General features: G+C 43.5%; 1 protein-coding gene and 1 pseudogene across 8 annotated transcripts in view; one reads left to right on the forward strand and one right to left on the reverse strand.

Moving 5' to 3' along the window:
* Window positions 1-12,934, reverse strand: part of SLC4A7 (solute carrier family 4 member 7) — a 107,502-nt gene extending 94,568 nt beyond the window's left edge. For 3 of the 8 annotated variants that reach the window (XM_009201820.4, XM_009201821.4, XM_021934922.2), the window contains exon 1: window positions 12,583-12,932. In XM_009201820.4, the coding sequence (XP_009200084.1) occupies window positions 12,583-12,642 (60 nt within the window). In that variant the 5' untranslated portion in view covers window positions 12,643-12,932. Of the gene's footprint in view, window positions 1-12,582 lie in introns of all 8 variants that reach the window. The other 5 variants (XM_009201817.4, XM_017955971.3, XM_009201819.4 and 2 more) reach the window with 4 other exon arrangements.
* Window positions 12,935-14,278: 1,344 nt separating this feature from the next.
* LOC101018157 lies at window positions 14,279-15,421 on the forward strand (annotated as a pseudogene).
* The last annotated feature ends 2,566 nt before the right edge of the window (window positions 15,422-17,987 follow it).

Genomic DNA, 17,987 nt, shown 5'->3' on the forward strand with positions numbered 1-17,987 from the left:
TCAATCTGCAGTAAGGAACAGATTCAGAAAATGAATATTTGGGGTATATCCTTCCTGAATTTTATTTAACAATAACTACATTAAAGCAGGCAGAGGCTAGTCGGGATTTCAGCCCCACAGCTATTCTGCTTGGAGAACAAGGTGAAAGGGGGCAAATTTGAAGCTTTTTTTGTTTGTTTTTGAGACGGAGTGAATTTCACTCTTGTTGCCCAGGCTGGAGTGCAATGGGGCGATCTTGGTTCACCACAACCTCCGCCTCCTGGGTAACTGGATTACAGGCATGCACCACCATGCCCAGCTCATTTTGTACTTTTAGTAGAGATGGGGTTTCTCCATGTTGGTCAGGCTGGTCTCGAACTCCCAACCTCAGGTTATCCGCTCGCCTTGGCCTCCCAAAGTGCTGGGATCACAGATACACCATCAACAAAGTGAGTAATAAAATTCCCATTACAGGTCCCAGGCCTGCATTTTATAAACTGTGGTTCACGTTACTTTGTTTCAGATGACAAACTAAAGCAAAAGCTTTCACATTTGAGTGACTGAAGGCATTAAACAGTAAATGACTCCTAACCAACAGGCCCAACAAAAATTTGTCAACCAATGCTCATCTTCTACACTTGATATGCCATTCCTGTGAGGCCGATTGAAAAAGCTGAAAATATTATCATTCTGGCTTTATATGAAAATCTTCTCAATAAACAGTATTTACTCCTCCAATCAGCTATTTATTCTAAATTAGCAGAGAGGCAGCAATCTCCCATCTGAAATTCACTGCTACCAAATTACAATCTCAAACTGCCCCTCACTGTTCACATCTCATAACCATAACAAAGAAAGCACTGGCATGGTATAAAACAATCCCTCAGTGCTAATCTAGTCAATACTCATTTCTTAACCTTTTAAGCCATTTATTGCTAAACCAATTCAATTAGCAAATGATAGCAAATAAATTATATAAAAATTGAATACATAAGCTTAAGTCAGTGACAAGATATTAAATTTTAAAATGTCTTTTTTAAATTGAATGCAGCTGGTTGCAGCAACGCACACCTGTAATCCCAGCGCTTTGGGAGGACAAAGCAGGCTGATCACCTGAGGTCAGAAGTTCGAGACCAACCTGGCGAAACCCTATCTGTACAGGTTGCATCACTGCACTCCAGCCTGGGCGACAGAATGAGACTCCGTCTCAAAATATATACATATAAATAAAAATATATATAGAAATAAAAATAAAATTAAATAAATTGAATGCAATGATATAGTGTATAATTTGCATTTTCAGCCGTGATCTGAAATGACGAAATTTAATCTAAAAATAATTTCCTCCACTCCCTTTACGACCTTATCTCCCACCTCTTGCCATCACACCTCCAATACGAATTCACATTCCGATGGGCCTATACTTTGCTATGGAATCATATTAAAATACTGTTTTAATTTCTAATCAATGAAACAATTTCTATTTGTATCTTACCTCTATCGAAATTGCTTTTCAAAAAAGAATTGAATCAGGCTGGGCACAGTGGCTCATGCCTATAATCCCAGCACTTTGGCAGGCCAAGGCGGGAGGATCATCTGAGGTTAGGAGTTTGAGACCAGCCTGGCCAACATGGCGAAACCCCATCTATACTAAAAATACAAAAATTTAGCTGGGTGTGGTAGCGCAAGCTAATAATCCCAGCTACTCGGGAGGCTGAGGCAGGGGAATCGCTTGAATCTGGGAGGCGGAGGTTGCAGTGAGCCCAGATCACGCCACTGCGCTCCAGCCTGGGCGACAGAGGGAGACTCTGTCTCAAAAAAAAAAAAAAAAAATTAGAATCGGCTTAAAAAATGGAAGAAAATATCTATCTCAAAAATTGATAAGCTGGGCATGGTATGTGTGTATGCACCATTAGTCTCAACTACTTGGGAGGCTGAGGCCAGAGGACCACTTGAGCCCAGGAGTTCAAGGCTCCTGTGCACTATGATTATGCCTGTGAATAGCCACCACATTCTCACCTGTGCAACATAGCAAGACCTCATCTCTTAAAAAAAAAAAAAAAAAAAAATGCAATTAATAAAGTCAGTACATATACGACCGGCTCTTTAAAACAAGTTGAATTACTTTAAAATTCCTACTTTAATGACCCCTTTGAGAAATCACATTTTTGTAAAATAGAAAGGCAGCTTGTGGTCAGGCTCACACCCATAATCACAACACTTTGGAAGGCTGAGGCAGGCGTATCACTTGAGCTCAGGAGTTCGAGACCAGCATGGGCAACATGGCAAAACCAAAAATACAAAAAATTAGCCAAGTGTGGTGGTGCACGCCTGTAGTCCCAGCTACTTGGGAGACTGAGGTGGGAGGACTGTTTGAGCTGGGGCGGGGGGGTGGTGGAGGCTGTAGTGAGCCGAGATCATACCAGCACTCCAGCCTGGGTGACAGAGTGAGACCTGAGACCCCCATCTCAAAAAAAAAAAAAAAAAAAAGGCAGATTGAGTATATTAACCCAATAAAATTTAATGCTACATAGTTATTCTGGAAATTCCTAAACATCTTAAAGTTATCTAATGATCCAAACACATATATAAAATGACAAAGTGCGTATGTGCACAAATTGTATGTGTACACAAATCAAAATTTAGATTATCACTTTACCCAAAAAAATTCATGGTAATTATTTCATATTATAGAAAAAATATATAAATGGTAAATTTAAGATGAAACTATGACTACGAACCCTTTATAAAGTATAATTTATTATCATCCTGCCTCAACAGAATAACAACTAGAAACTATCTTATGCCTATTCGGCCGAACACTATGCTAAGCTCTCTGACTTTCTATACCCTGTACACTAAATTTTGAGAGTCTAACATTATCAAAAAGATACAGTAAGATCTCATCAAAACAGAATGAAGTGTCTACAACAAGCCAAGAATCAGAAAGCAGTCTTAGGAAGTAAAATTTGTGTCTCAGAGAGTAAATAAGTGAGATAACCGAGGCCTCCATCATCATCCCCATTAAATAACTGTGATTTTGTTATCAGTAACAAATCTACAGCAGATAAGAAATTCAATGATAAAACAGTTAAACACAGGGTAAGTTTTAAAAACAGTCTAAAGCTAGTGACAGTACTCTATTGTTAAAAGGAGAGATATATCACATTTTAAATATTTTGTCAAAATGGTTAAAACATTTAAAGGTAATCCCAGCACTTTGGGAGGCTGAGGAGGGCGCATCACGAGGTCAGGAGTTCGAGACCAGCCTGGTCAACATAGTGAAACCTGGTCTCTACTGAAAATACAAAAAATTAGCCCAGCATGGTGGCAGGCACCTGTAATCCCATCTACTCGGGAGGCTGAGGCAGGAGAAACACTTGAACCCAGAAGGCAAACGAGATCACGCCATTGCACTCCAGCTTGTGCGACAGTACGAGACTCCTGGAGACAGTGACTCCAGGAGACAGTGTGAGGCTCTGTCTCAAAATAAATAAAAGAAGATAATTATATTACGCTTTAATGAGGCTTTTAAACATTTTTGTCAACATGTCATATCCTTTAAAATGTGAAGCTTTAGGCAATAAACCAGTATCAGGCCAGGTGTGGTGGCTCACGCCTATAATCCCAGCATTTTGCCAGATCGCTTGTGGTCAGGAGTTGGAGACCTGTCTGGCCAACATAGTGAAACCCCATTTCTACTAAAAATACAAAAAAATTAGCCAGGCATGATGGCGCACACCTGTAATCCCAGCTACTTGGGAGGCCAAGGCAGGACAATCGCTTAAACCTGGGAGGTGGAGGTTGCAGTGAGCCGAGATTGCGCCACTGCATTCTGGGCAACAGAGCGAGACTCCGTTTCAAAAAACAAAAAAATGAAAAACAAAAACAATATCAAATCCCTACCCACAGAGTTATCTAGAATATCTAAATACCAGAGGTTTAAGGATAGTCAAGATTTTTTTTCTCTTTCCTCATTCTGTACACAAACTCTTTTAGAATTTTATTATGTAGGATACTCCATAAGAACACAGGCTGATTATTAATAGCAAGTTTCCAAGAGGCACATTTAGTATTTTATACACAGTATTCTACCTGATCCTAAGACGAGCCCTATGAGGTAAGTTTAATATAGTAATTCCAATTTGCAAATGAGAAAAGTGAGATTCAAAGATGTCAGTTGCCCAAAGCCACCTAAGTGGCAGATTAGAAATAGGCAACCCAGGTATATCTGAAACCCAAACATGTACTTGTTACATCTAGGTTAAGCCACCTCCAAATTTTACCTTGTTTTGAAAATGAGGGTTAGAGCCTATGATTATTTACTGAATTTCCTATTACTGAATAAATTGCCTCAATAAGATAAAATAAAAGGCCAAATGAAGGCCAATTTTAGACTGAATGAATCCCTTATTCCTAACAAATGACCAACTTCCCCAGATACAAACAGGCTTATAACAAAGTCTTATTCCAAGGATACTGCTAATGGCAAAAATGGATAAGGAAGTTTCTCTTGGACATTTTACAATCAAGGTCATTTGGGAATAATTATGAACAAAACAAAAATAAAGACAAAATATTACTGAAAGGACTCTACTGAGTCAGTGCATTGGCTAATTACAGCACCTGTATAAACATTTATGCATGGATTGGCAGGTTAGGGAGGCAGAGTCCAGGAAGGAAGAGGGTTCGCAAACCTCAAAATCACAAAATTAAAAGCAGATGAACAAAAAAAATTATATTATGTATGTAATAATTCTAAAGAATAGGATAGCATAATTTCAAACCAATACATACAACAGCTGACCTCTAGACTCTGAAATTGCTTGTCATTGGTGTTTTTATAATCATATATATCAAGTCACTGCTTTTCATAAAGTAAAATCACACGAGTATTAAGATTTAACCAAAATACCCAGTTTTCCAACAATCAATGTAAATTTATTTAAAAGTGGTGAAAATAGGATAAATTTTCATAAAATTTTCATTTTAATGGTGCTTAATATTCACTTGCCTAAAATTTTCTCTCAGGTTTAAAAAATGTTATGTACTCTTTGGAATCAATCCAACTTGCATTTACTGCATTTACTCAACATTCTCACTCAAGGAACCAAGGCAAGAAACATTCTCTTCTACTGGCAGTTGTATCAAGCAAAGAAGCATCCTTTTTCTTATTGGTTAATACTATAAATAAAAGTCATAAAACATATTACTTGACTAAACAATTAACCAGCAGTATATTCACTTTCAAATCTTATTGAGTCGTAGTATCATCTGCTATCATTTGGCTCTGTGTCCCCACCCAAATCTCATGTCAAACTGTAATCCCCTCATGTTGAAGAAGTGGCCTGATGGGAGATGACTGAATCATGGGGGCAGATGTCCCCCTTGTTGTTCTCATTAGCTCTCATGAGATCTGGTTGTTTGAGAGTGTGTAGCACTTCCCACTTCCCTCTCTCCTGCCACTATGAGAAGACTTGCATACTTCCCCTTCTGCCATGTTTGTTTCCTGAGTTCTCCTAGCCATGCTTCCTGTACAGCCTGCAGACCTGTGTGAGTCAATTAAACCCCTTTCCTTCATAAATTACCCAGTTTCAGGTAGTTCTTTATAGTGGTGTGATAACAGACTAATAACATCATCCTAACATTCATCCATTGAACAAATATATTTGTTCAATGTGTTAGACCCTAGGCTAGACTTAATTGAGAATTTAGCAATGAATGACCCAGGAAAACTCTATCCCCAGCCATCTGGGAATCTGGAGGCAGAGAGGCAAATTTCAGATACTTAATTTCTATAACATTAGCAACTTAATTCACAAAACTTATGTAATAAAAATAGAAGGAAACAACTTTTAAAAATAGAAGGAAACAACTACAGCTAAGTCTGAATTAATAACTTCAGCATTATTCTAGCCCCTCAGAATAAATAATGAAACTCCCCTGAAGGTTCTATCGTACTCTTCTTCTAATCCTAGCACTGGGCAGGAGGAATGTCATGTTTCTTGCATTTATGCAAATCCTAATGTAAGGATTTATGATTTTGTCCTTTGTTGTGTGGCAAGTTAGTGAACAGGTAACTTTTTAGAGAAAGCCTGCTCTGAACAATGCATTGTATTAGGTCTCTCATTTAATCACTTATTATCTCTGTGTTAAAGATGGGAACTCACGGGCAGAGATTTTCTAAAAATTTTCAGGCCCTACCATTGGAGGCTAAGTTAAGATCTGAACCCATGGTTGATACCAAACCACTGCTCGTCCCCTTCTCGTTTCTCATTAGGCTGGAATAATCAAAGATCTCTGTTTGGCAATACCATTTAATATTAAGCTGCATTCTCTCCCCATCGAAGTTTAATGTCTTTATTTATTATAAGATTTCCCAGAGCCTTTTTTTTTTTTTTTTTTGAAGATGGCGTCTCAGCAGGCTGGAGAGCAGTGGAGCGACCTTGGCTCACGAGCCCACCTTCATGCTCTTTTGAAAAACCATTCCACACTCCTTTCTGTAATGAAACAAAAGAGGCATCTTCCAAGTGTGAATCTACTGTCAAAAGTATAACCCCTTCTTATGTTCCTAATCAGAAAAGACACACAATTCGACAGCTTTTCCAAATTGGGAAATCTGGCTGAAAAGAAGCAATACAGTCATGGAATCTAGAGAGAGGGAGAAGACAACTTCTCTACTGCCCTTAAGATGTGAGTGAACAGAATCGGAACACATGACACTAGTTCACATAAAATTCTCTGAAAAGTGAGGGAAAAAAAAAAAGGTCATTTAAAACATTAAAGCGGGCAGGGCACAGTGGCTTACACCTGTAATCCCAGCACTTTGGAAGGCTGAGTCGGGCGGATCACCTGAGATCAGGAGTTTGAGACCAGCCTGGCCAACATGGTGAAACCCTGTCTCTACTAAAAATACAAAAATTAGCCAGGTGTGGTGGCGTGCGCCTGTAATTCCAGCTACTTGGGAGGCTGAGGCAGGAGAATCGCTTGAACCCGGGTTGGGGGGAAGGAGGTTGCAGTGAGCCAAGATCACACCACTGCACTCAAGGGCGAAAAAACCAAACCCCCTCCTAAAAAAAAAAAAAAAAAAAAAAACCCAACAACATTAAAGCATCTTCCCTATTTCACTATTAACAGTGGACTGTCCTTTAACCCCTTGATACTGAAAACTGCTTAAGTACACTCACTAAAATGGCTTAAGAAAAATTAAAACATTTTAAAACATCCTCTTTGGAAGAAATCTGAAAATCTGCTTAAAACCAACAAACTAGGCCAGACGCAGTGGCTCACGCTTGTAATGCCAGCACTTTGGGAGGCCGAGGCAGATGGATCATCGGAGGTCAGGAGTTCAAGACCAGCCTGGCCAACATAGCGAAACCCTGTCTCTACTAAAAATACAAAAAAAAAAAAAAAAGAAGAGAGAGAAAGAGATGGGGGCATGGTGGCACACCCCTGTAATGCCAGCTGCTGGGGAGGCTGAGGCACAAGAATCTAGTGAACCCGGAAGGCGGAGGTTGCCATGAGTCAAGATCGCACCACTGCACTCCAGCTTGTGCGACAGAGTGAGACCCTGTCTTAGGAAAAAAAAAAAAGAAATGCCAAACTAGAACCTGTCTGTATTGGCATATTAGCTCCAGATAAAATGCAAATCTATATCATAAACACATTAACTTTCTAAACCAAGTACTGAAAAGATGTGTTGGCAAGGTGTAGTGGCTCACGCCTGTAATCCCAACACTTTGCCGGGTGGAGGAGGGTGGATCGCTTGAGCTAAGGAGTTCGACATCAGCCTGCACAAGATGTTGAAACCCTGCCTGTACTAAAAATACAAAAAATTAGCCAGACGTGGTGGTGTGCCTGTATTCCCAGCTACTCCGGAGGCTGAGGTGGGAGGATCACGTGAGCCTGGGAAGTTGGGGCTGCAGTGAGCCATGATGGTGCCACATGCCACTTTAGGGCAACCCTAAGGATGAGACCCTGCCTCAACAAAAAAAAAGAAGTATTAGGCCACTCTCTTAACAGTCATTTGAAAATGTCTGGTCCATGGAAGGAAAGAGTCACTAATTTAAGCAACCTAGTCTACTCTAATCAGCTAACCCTCTGCTTAGGGAAGATTGTCAACAGCAGCACTGCCAAACACTACCATAAGACTATGTCAACCAAAGACCTCTTATGATTTGTCACCATTACAATTGCAAATAATCTTAAATTTTCCCAAACTGCAAAAATGCAACAAAATACACAACATTGCCTGCTAAATGAAAATAGAGGTAAAATTCACTGTAAGCTAGAATGTACATGCTCATTGCAAGACTAAAAATACTGTATGCATAAAAAGTGATAGCTACAGAGGAAATCGTAATCATCAAGAAACTATAGTATAAATCAAAAGTTACATTGATCTGTAACTAATCTTTAACATTAACCCTATGTAAATATCTGTAAGCGCCTAAATGGCCCACACAGTTTAGTCAGTTGCAGATCCTATCCACTTTAAGATCATATTTGTGGTAAGATACAGTAAGAAGGAGGGGGAGGAAAAGAGGAAGAAAACAACCCATTACAGGATGTTGACAATTATAACTAGCAAAGTTTTACAATATATTGGTTAGCATACCACATACCACTAAAATAATATGCCAGGTTCCTCCAATACCAGGTTACTTTGGCTCTGTATTCTAACCTATTCAACAACAAGAGTCTAATGTAACAAAATTCTCTAAGCTCTTAGAAGAAAACCTGTGTACTTCCCAGTCTCAATTACCAGGCAAAACAATTCATCAATGTCCTACAGCTTTGTTTCATCTTTTATTGAGACAGGGCTTCACTCTGTCACCCAGGCTGCGGTGCAATGGCATAATCACAGCACACTGCAGCCTCAACTTCCCAGGCTCAAGTGATCCTCCTGCCTCGGCCTCCCAAGTAGTTGGGACTACAGGCAAGCACCAACACACCTGGGGAATTATGTTTTGTAGAGACAGGGTCCCACGATGTTGCCCAGGCTGGTCTTGAACCCCCTAGGCTCAAGTGATCCTCCCACTTCAGCCTCCCAAAGTACAAGGGTTACAGGCATGAGCCACAGCACCCAGCCTTGTCCTACAGCTTCAGATTTGCTCTCTCCCTTTATTACAACTCCATGGATTGTGGTCCAAAGATACTTAGAATAAGGCAAAAGGGTAATTGAAATCCTGATACTATTCCTAGAGTGCTGTATCAATACCTAGTATCAATACCTAACTGCAGTTCCTCAAAGAGAATGCCTACTTACAGACCCACAAAAAAAACTTCCATTTGCCAATCAGTACTGGGTTGTCTGTCATTTATTCTAATGACTATTTTTTTTTTAATTTCTTACAGACTCATGAAATGTTTTAACTGGCACTCACAAATGGAAAGCAGAAATGTAAATGCCATCACTGTGTTCACACCATATGCCAAAATAAACTCAGCAAAGGCAGAATTCTGTCTACCTTGTTTGACTCTATCCCCATTACCTAGCACCTATAGGATATTTAATAAATATGTGCAAAATGAATAAAATCATAACAAAATCATGGAAAAATATCATGGTCCCAAAACGTAAGTGGTATCAGAATTGTGTTAAATCATGCACTGCTTACAAGAAAGTATATTACCTGCTAAAACTTAGAAACCTTCTAAACTATGCTATTTATAGTAGGATTTAACCTATATTGGAAAATAAGACTGACAACTACAACAAAAAAGACTGACAAATCAATTCCAAGTGAGGCTTACAATTATGAGGCTTTATAGCAAAAGCAAAAGACAAGTTACATTTTTTCAAGATTAATGACTTTCCTCTCTCTATCCCAACACCCTGATCAGTGAAAATTATAGAATTTTAGGAGCAGAAGAAACCATAGAGGCTAAACTATGAAACAGATGGGCTCCAATTTCACAGTAATATAAACTGCCACCAATCTATTCCACATTTTTTTGCATAATTACAAATCTAAGATGAGATTTTATGAATATTAATTTGTTCTACTTTTTTGGCTGCTGAGCAGTCTGCTGCAAGTTAGAATTATGACTGATGAATATCATAATCTCTCTTTTATGACTTTCATTTACCAAAACTGGGTGAGCGAAGATTTTACCAACGCCAATAGTTCCTCTTTCCTGTTTTCAAGTCAGTTCAACCTACAGCTTTACTATTCTCCCATTCTATTCTTAGACCATATGCTAGTTTACTATATTTGATTTCTATTATTTATTTATATATGTTAACTGTAGCCAAGCCTTATCTTCTCAAAGACTTAGGAGGTTTACCCTCCTAAAGTGCTCCCCTACCACGTCACTAACAGCAGTGTTTAGTAATTCCTTTGTCATCTGTCTCCCAACTCAAATATCACTTCTATCAGGATAGAGTTGGGTCGGGTGCCATGGCTTACGCCTGTAATCCCAGCACTCTGGGAGGCTGAGGTTGGTGGATCACCTGAGGTCAGGAGTTTGAGACCAGCCCAACCAACAGTGAAATTCCGTCTCTACTAAAAATACAAAATTAGCCAGGTGTGGTGGCACATGCCTGTAATCCCAGCTACTCGGGAGGCTGAGGCAGAACAATCACTTGAACCCGGGGGGTGGAGGTTGCAGTGAGGCAAGATCAGGCCATTGCACTCCAGCCTGGGCGACAGAGCAAAACGCCGTCTCAAAAATATATAAATAAATATTAGGATGGAGTTGGTTCTGCCTTGTTGGACACTACAGTAAATAGCGTAAATAACAGTCTAAATAGCATAAATACTAGTCCAAATAAGTGTTATTACAATGAATGAATAATTTGGAGGGCAATGGCCTTATCATATGCTTCCTCTAGTAGCTAGGCAGGCAATACTTGAGAACACACCATAGTTTCTACCCAGCTCTGTGAAAACTCGAATGCACTTTACTGCTCGATTGAAATTAAGAACAGACAACATCACACTTGAAACACACAGAGAAAGTGATATAAAACAGTTTATTCAAAGGCAACACAAAGAATTACAGAAGGCCAGGCGAGGTGGCTCACGCCTGTAATCCTAGCACTTTGGGAAGGCCGAGGGAGGCGGGCGGACTGCCTGACGTCAGGAGTTCCAGACCAGTCTGAGCAACATGGCGAAACCCCGACTCTACTAAAAATACAAAAAATTAGCTGGGTGTGGCGGTGCGTGCCTGTAATCCCTCCTACTCCGGAGGCTGAGGCGGAAGAATGGCTTGAACCCGGGAGGCAGAGGTTGCAGTGAGCCGAGATCGCACCACTGCACTCCAGCCTGGGCGACAGTGCGAGACTCTGTACCAACATAATAATAATATTATTATTATTATTATTATTATTACAGATTATTTAGGATGAGTTTGCAGTATTCCATTACCATCACTGTGAATGATCTTCCAATAAACACTGCTAAATGACTTCACTGTCTGGTGACTGAGTTTTCCTCTGTTAGAGAACTTATATGAACGTACTGAACTCGTGAATGACTACTTTCCATAACCTTAACAATAATCCTGAAAGTTAAAAGGGAAAGCCGGCAGGCAGTTTTAAAGACAACTCTTGAATAAAAACATAGAATTAATTTTTCTCTTACTTGTGAAAGACCGGACAATTTTCCCTGCAACCTTCCCGCCTTTGCTGGTTGCATAGTAAAAATTAGAAGTAGGAAAATTTAGAATACTTCCATCTCCTTTGAGTCACGAACTTGGAAAGGAGAGACAACTGCGGGGACAGACGCATGTGCTCTAATGAAAGCAGGAAGTCCGCTTCTTGAGCATGGGCCATTCACCCATCATCACAAATGGGAACACCGGCCTTAAGTCCATCCCCATTCCCTTCTAACCCTGAAGCCAAAGCCAGTCTCAGTAGGAAACGCGATTTTGCTAGATGAGTTAGAGAAGGAGCACCAGACAGCTCAGGACACCCTCCTCCTTCTACTTGGCCTGCGGCAGGAGGATACTCCCCGGGTTCCAGCCAGTGGAGAAGGCGGACCCGGCAGGCAACAGCGAAACAGCCTTGGCCGGGAAGGAGCGCGGCCAGTCCACGCGGCCGGAGAACTCACCGAACAAAGCGCACCGCGGAGCGGGAGGGGACACTCGGAAAGAGGGGGAAAGATTCAACCAGCTCTTCACCACTGCCTGGGGCTAGAGACAGGTGGAGCCGCCGTCCTCCTTAGAAGGAGAAGAAAGATAGGTTTCCGAGGGCTAATCTGAAACTCCTGCGCCAAAGCAACCGGAACCAGGACCCCGCATGGGGAGCGCGCTGAGAAACAGGGGAGGCGAGCACTGAGGGAAGGGATGGATGGTCGGGGTCACAGGCGGCCTCTGCGGGGATGTCGGGGTCCAGCCTGAGCGCGCAGAGGATGCCCGCGGCGCGCCTCCGGCCGCCCCGACTTGGGCCTCCCGGGCGCAGCCGCCGGCCCCCTCGCACCCGCGCCCCAGGCCGCTACACAAAGGGGACGGCGAGGCGCGTCGGCCGCCGGGAGGTGGAGGGGCGACGGGCCTGGGACTAGGTGGCCGAGCCGCGACGGCCGCCGCGCCCCCCGCCTTTGTCTGCCTCGCCCCGCGCCCTACCCCCGCCGAGGAGCCCCACCGCCGCGGCGCCCTCACCCTGCTCGTTACCCGGGTGAGTAGCGGTCTCATCTGCTCGCCGGCCCCATCAGCCTCCATGGCCGGCCGGCCAGCCCGTGACGGCCGCTACGGTATTGCCCCGCGCGGTCTGCCCGCTTCTGCCGCTGCTGCCGCCGCCGCCGAGCCCCCGGCGCGCGAGGAGAAACGTGGGTGCGTCCGTGCGCGAGGTGTGCGCGCGTGGGGAGAGCCGGGCGCCGGGCGCGGGAGACGCGGGGCGTGCGTGTGCGCGCTGCGACCGCTGGGCTGGCTCTCGCAGAACAGCGAGGCCGCGGCGTGGAACCTGGAGCTAGAACTGAGCGAACCGAAGGACCGAGCGGGAAGGAGGAGAGTCGCGTAGGAGGAGGGGTTCGGGGGCGGAGCCGCAAACCGTGACGAGCGCGGCCCCAGGGCCAGGCAAGACACGCCCTCCGCCCCGCCTCCTAGGGTCACGCCCCCTGCCAGTCTGGCACCGCCAGCCTCCTCAGCGCGCCCGCGGGCCGCGCCGCTAGGCCACCCGGAGATGGGGCGGGAGGGAGGCGGAAAGGATATTTGTCCCAGCCAATCGGCGGCTGGCGGACTTCCGCCCAACTCCCCCGTGCCACCTCCTCAGGACGCCCCGCCCCTCTTTGTATAAGCTTAATTGACCGAAGCTGAGCGTCTAACTAGTTTTTCAAGTCGGAAGCTCCCCTGACGTTCTCAATGGGGTGGGGGGTCACCACCTCCCTTGGCTCCTAACTACATTCTTTAGAGACTGCAGGGAAGGAGGACTCCACCTCTCTCAAGGACGCCCAGGATAACCTCCGAAGCAACTAACGGGTCTTCACGACTCCTGAAAGTTTCTTTTCTGTAAGTCCAGTAGGCACAAACCCCAACTCGGGGACCGTGAAAGATGGGGTACACTTGATCAGGTGTCCTCCTGTGCTTGCTCGCCCACTGAGCACCATGACAGCTACCACTTTTTTTTTTTTTTTTTTTTTGAGACGGAGCCTTGCACTGTCGCCCAGCCCAGGTTGGAGTGCAATGGCATGATCTCGGCTCACTGCAACCTCCGCTGCCTGGATTCAAGCTATTCTCCTGCCTCAGGCTCCTGAGTAGCTGGGACTACAGATGTGCGCCACCACCCCCAGCTACTTTTTGTATTTTTACTAGAGACGGGGTTTCATCGTGTTGGCTAGGCTGGTCTGGAACTCCTGAGCTAAGGTGATCCACCCGCCTCGGCCTCCTGAAGTGCTGGGATTACAGGTGTGAGCCACCACACCCGGCCAGCTGCCACATTCTTGAGTCCACCCTGTAGGGCGTCTCTCAAATATCCCTTCTGTAACGGGATGATTCTAATACTTGCCACACAGGCTCATTGAAGGATTAAGGGGATTTCTATTCATAAAAGTGCCTGGCACATAGCATCCTGATAATTGTCATTATTATTAACAGGTTTCTCTTGAGTGTTTCATAAAGATAGGGAGAGGTTTGGCCCGGCGCTTACGCCTGTAATCCCAGCAGTTTGGGAGGCCGAGGCTGGTGGATCACCCGAGATCAGGAGTTCGAGACCAGCCTGACCAACATGATGAAACTCCGTCTCTACTAAAAACACAAAAATTAGCCTGGCGTGGTGGCATGCGCCTGTAATCCCAGCTACTCAGGAGGCTGAGGCAGGAGAATCGCTTGAACCCAGGAGGCGGAGGTTGCAGTGAACTGAGATCACACCACTGCACTCCAGCCAGGGCGACAGAGCTAGACCCTGTCTCAAAAAAATAAAAAATAAAATAAAATAAGATAAGGAGAGATTTAGTTGGAAAGAACTGAAGCCGTGCAATGGAAGGATATATAAATACATCAGCGGATCCGGAGCTCACATCCTATTCATCTCCAACAGGGTATTAGTAAAGCTTTTTGTCAGCAATAGGTAGCTAGGTATGCTGGATGACTCATTCCTTGTTTGGGCCCTAGTCCCCCTTTGTCCTAAATTTCCCAGAGTTACTTCTAGTCCAGCACACATTGTTCACTTACTTGTACAAGAGCAGATGTGCCTCTATTAATAGCTACTATGTAAAGAGGCCTACAATTAGAGACTGTGACATTTGGCAAACATATTTCATCTCTAATCCTCACAATACTGCAAAATATCTGCCGTCCTCTTTTTCTTCAGTGAGGCGGCCGAGCTGCAGACGCAGAGATGCAGATCTTTGTGAAGACACTTACTGGCAAGACCATCACTCTTGAGGTCAAGCCCAGTGACACCAATGAGGATGTCAAAGCCAAAATTCAAGACAAGGAGGGTATCCCACCTGACCAGCAGCATCTGATACTTGCCGGCAAACAGCTGGAGGATGGCCGAACTCTCTCAGACTACGACATCTGGGAAGAGTCCACCCTGCACCTGGTGCTGCACCTGGTGCTGCGCCTGTGAGGTGGCATTATTGAGCCTTCCCTCCGCCAGCTCTTCCAGAAACGCAACTTTGACAAGATGATCTGCCGCAAGTGCTATGCTTGCCTGCACCCCCATGCTGTCAACTGCTGCAAGAAATGTGACCACACCAACAACCTGCACCCCAAGAAGAAGGTCAAGGCTCTTCCTTCCTCGAAGGGCAACCTCCCTGGAGCCTCAATAAAGTGTCTCTTTCGTTGACTGGAGCAGCAAAAACAAACAAACAAAAATACTACAAAATATGTTAGAGCTCCATTTACAGATGAGGAAGCTGAAACTCACAGAAATAACTGATTTTAAGTTCTGATGAGTGGAACTACTCTTACTATGGCACCATTCTTATTTATTTATTTTTGAGACGGAGTCTCACTCTGTTGCCCACGCTGGAGTGTGGTGGCACCATCTCGGCTCACTGCAACCTCCACCTCCCAGGTTCAAGTGATTCTCCTGCCTCAGCCTCACAAATAACTGGGATTACAGGTACCTGCCACCGCGCCCAGCTAATTTTTTGTATTTTTAGTAGAAATGGGGTTTCATCATGTTGGCCAGACTGGTCTAGAACTCCTGACCTCAAGTGATCCACCTGCCTCAGCCTCCCAAAGTGCTGAGATTACAGATGTGAGCCACCGTGTCTGGCTATAACATTCTATATATTTTATGACTTATGCTTATTGTCTACACACACACACACACACCCACGCACAAATGGGAGTTCCATGTAAGCTTCATGTGTACAGCAAACTTGGTTTTTGGTTTTTGGTTTTTTTCTCAGATATCCCTGTGTCTACCTGAGTGTTTGGCCCTTGTAAACTCTCAGCACATGTGTTAAATGAGTAAATGTACAGGTGGGGTAATACATCTGTTCTTCTTAAAACCTAAGAGCATCTTAGGTGACAGCTGAGGATGTGGCCATAGTAACAAGAACAAAGTAGGAGTCAAGAACCATGGTGCCAGAGTTGAAAGTGTTAAGTAGTCAACTTCAAGAAGGTCTTAAAAATACATGCTTGGCAGACCTTGCTAAACAATGAATTTCTGTTCATCTATCTTGCAAGAAGAAAAAACTATTGGTTTATTTAATCCACAAATATTTTTTTAGTGATGTCTTTGTTGCCATGCACTTTTTCCACTCCTCATTTCATCCCAACTGCTAGAAGAGAAACGTAGCAAAGATCTGAATTATAAAATTTATCACTCAGTTGCCCACTTAATTCAACCTCAGCCAAAGTTCATTCAAGAAGATAATGTGTTAAAATTGCTTTCGTGCAACTAGAGATGGCTATAAAGTGTTCCAAGGTGCTGAAAGGTAAATTGTATTCTCGAATATTTTAAATATTCATCTGGGGCCAGGTGCAGTGGCTCACGCCTGTAATCTCTATACTTTGGGAGGCCAAGGTGGGCGGATCACCTGAGGTCAGGAGTTTGAGACCAGCCTGGCCAACACGGTGAAACCCTAGCTCTACTAAAAATACAAAAATTAGCTGGGCATGGTGGCAGGCACCTGTAATCCAAGCTACTCAGGAGTCTGAGACAGGAGAATTGTTTGAACCCGGGAGGCCAAGGTTGCAGTGAGCCGAGATTACACTATTGCACCCCAGCCTGGGCGACAGGTTCAGACTCCGTCTCAAAATAATAATAATAATAATAATGTGAAATGTGGCACAGGAAAACATTTATTAAACAAAGGCAAATGTAAACCTAAATTCATCAGTAGCAATGAAGTGGTAGTACCTAAAGTTAATGAGTTTTAGCCGTATCCTAAATTCAGAATACTTCCTGAGTATCTGGAGCAGTAGGTAATCCTACAGACCCCTTGGCAACATCTCCATCCTGAGGAGTGAACAATCTTCCCAAGAACAATTCTCTATAGGCCAAGGTATAGTTTATAAAGACAGAGAGCAGCTTCTTTGGCATTTTGAAAAGCATGAAACCATTCTTTTCTTTTTCAAGGCGGAGTTTCACTCTTGTCGAGGCTGAAGTGCAATGGCTCGATTTTGGCTCACTGCAACCTCTGCCTCCCAATTCAAGCAATTCTCCTGCCTCAATCTCCCAAGTAGGTAGGATTACAGGCATGCACCACCACGCCTGGCTAATTTTGTATTTTTAGTAGAGATAGGGTTTCTCTATGTTGGTCAGGCTGGTCTCGAACTTCCGACAACATCAGGTGATCTGTCCGCCTCGGCCTCCCAAAGTGCTGGCATTACAGGCATGAGCAACTGCACCTGGCCACGTGAAACCATTCTTAACTTTTAGCAGAGGGTTCTTTGGCAATTATATGTATCTTCATTGCCTCTTCTTGGTCATAGATAAAATTTAAATGTTTTCTATCATCTGATCCTATAAGGAAAAGTAAAATCACTGGAATAGTGTTTTCAAGAGCACCAGAGCAGCCTCAATGGGGCAAAGACGCAAGGAAAATGACTTCATTGTTCTTCATTTCTATAGGCTAGGCATACAGATAAATATTCAAAAGATGAAGAAATAAAAACAAAAACAGACCTTGTCCCTGATCTCATGGAGTTCAGAGTGCAAAACACCAATATATAAACAACTATCAACAATGCAATGCGTGTAGTTCTGAGTCCTAGGAATCTCAATGAAAGAAATCGAATGAATTCCACTGAGGGTGGGAGGGGATAAGACTGCCCTCTGTGGGACAAAGGTGAATATGAAGATGTTTGGAAAAGCTACAGAGAAATGTAGTAGATTTAAACTGATTCATGATGGTATATGTGGTATAATATAAAACATATTTGGTTTTGTCCTAGGTTCCTATTATAGCACTTTTAAAACCTTTAGAATTTCCTGAGTGATAGCAGTGTCTTTTGTTATTCAAAACAAGACACTTTCATAACTTCTGAGACTATACTAACTAATATGGTTACCTACAGTGGGACCACTAGATAGTCCAGTCACCAGAAATGGGGTCAGTCGCCAGAAAGACCAATTGATTAGAGGATTAGAGGCCTGGAATGTTCAGCCC

Source organism: Papio anubis, chromosome 2, assembly GCF_008728515.1.
Source record: "Papio anubis isolate 15944 chromosome 2, Panubis1.0, whole genome shotgun sequence".
In the NCBI taxonomy this organism is placed as follows: domain Eukaryota; kingdom Metazoa; phylum Chordata; class Mammalia; order Primates; family Cercopithecidae; genus Papio; species Papio anubis.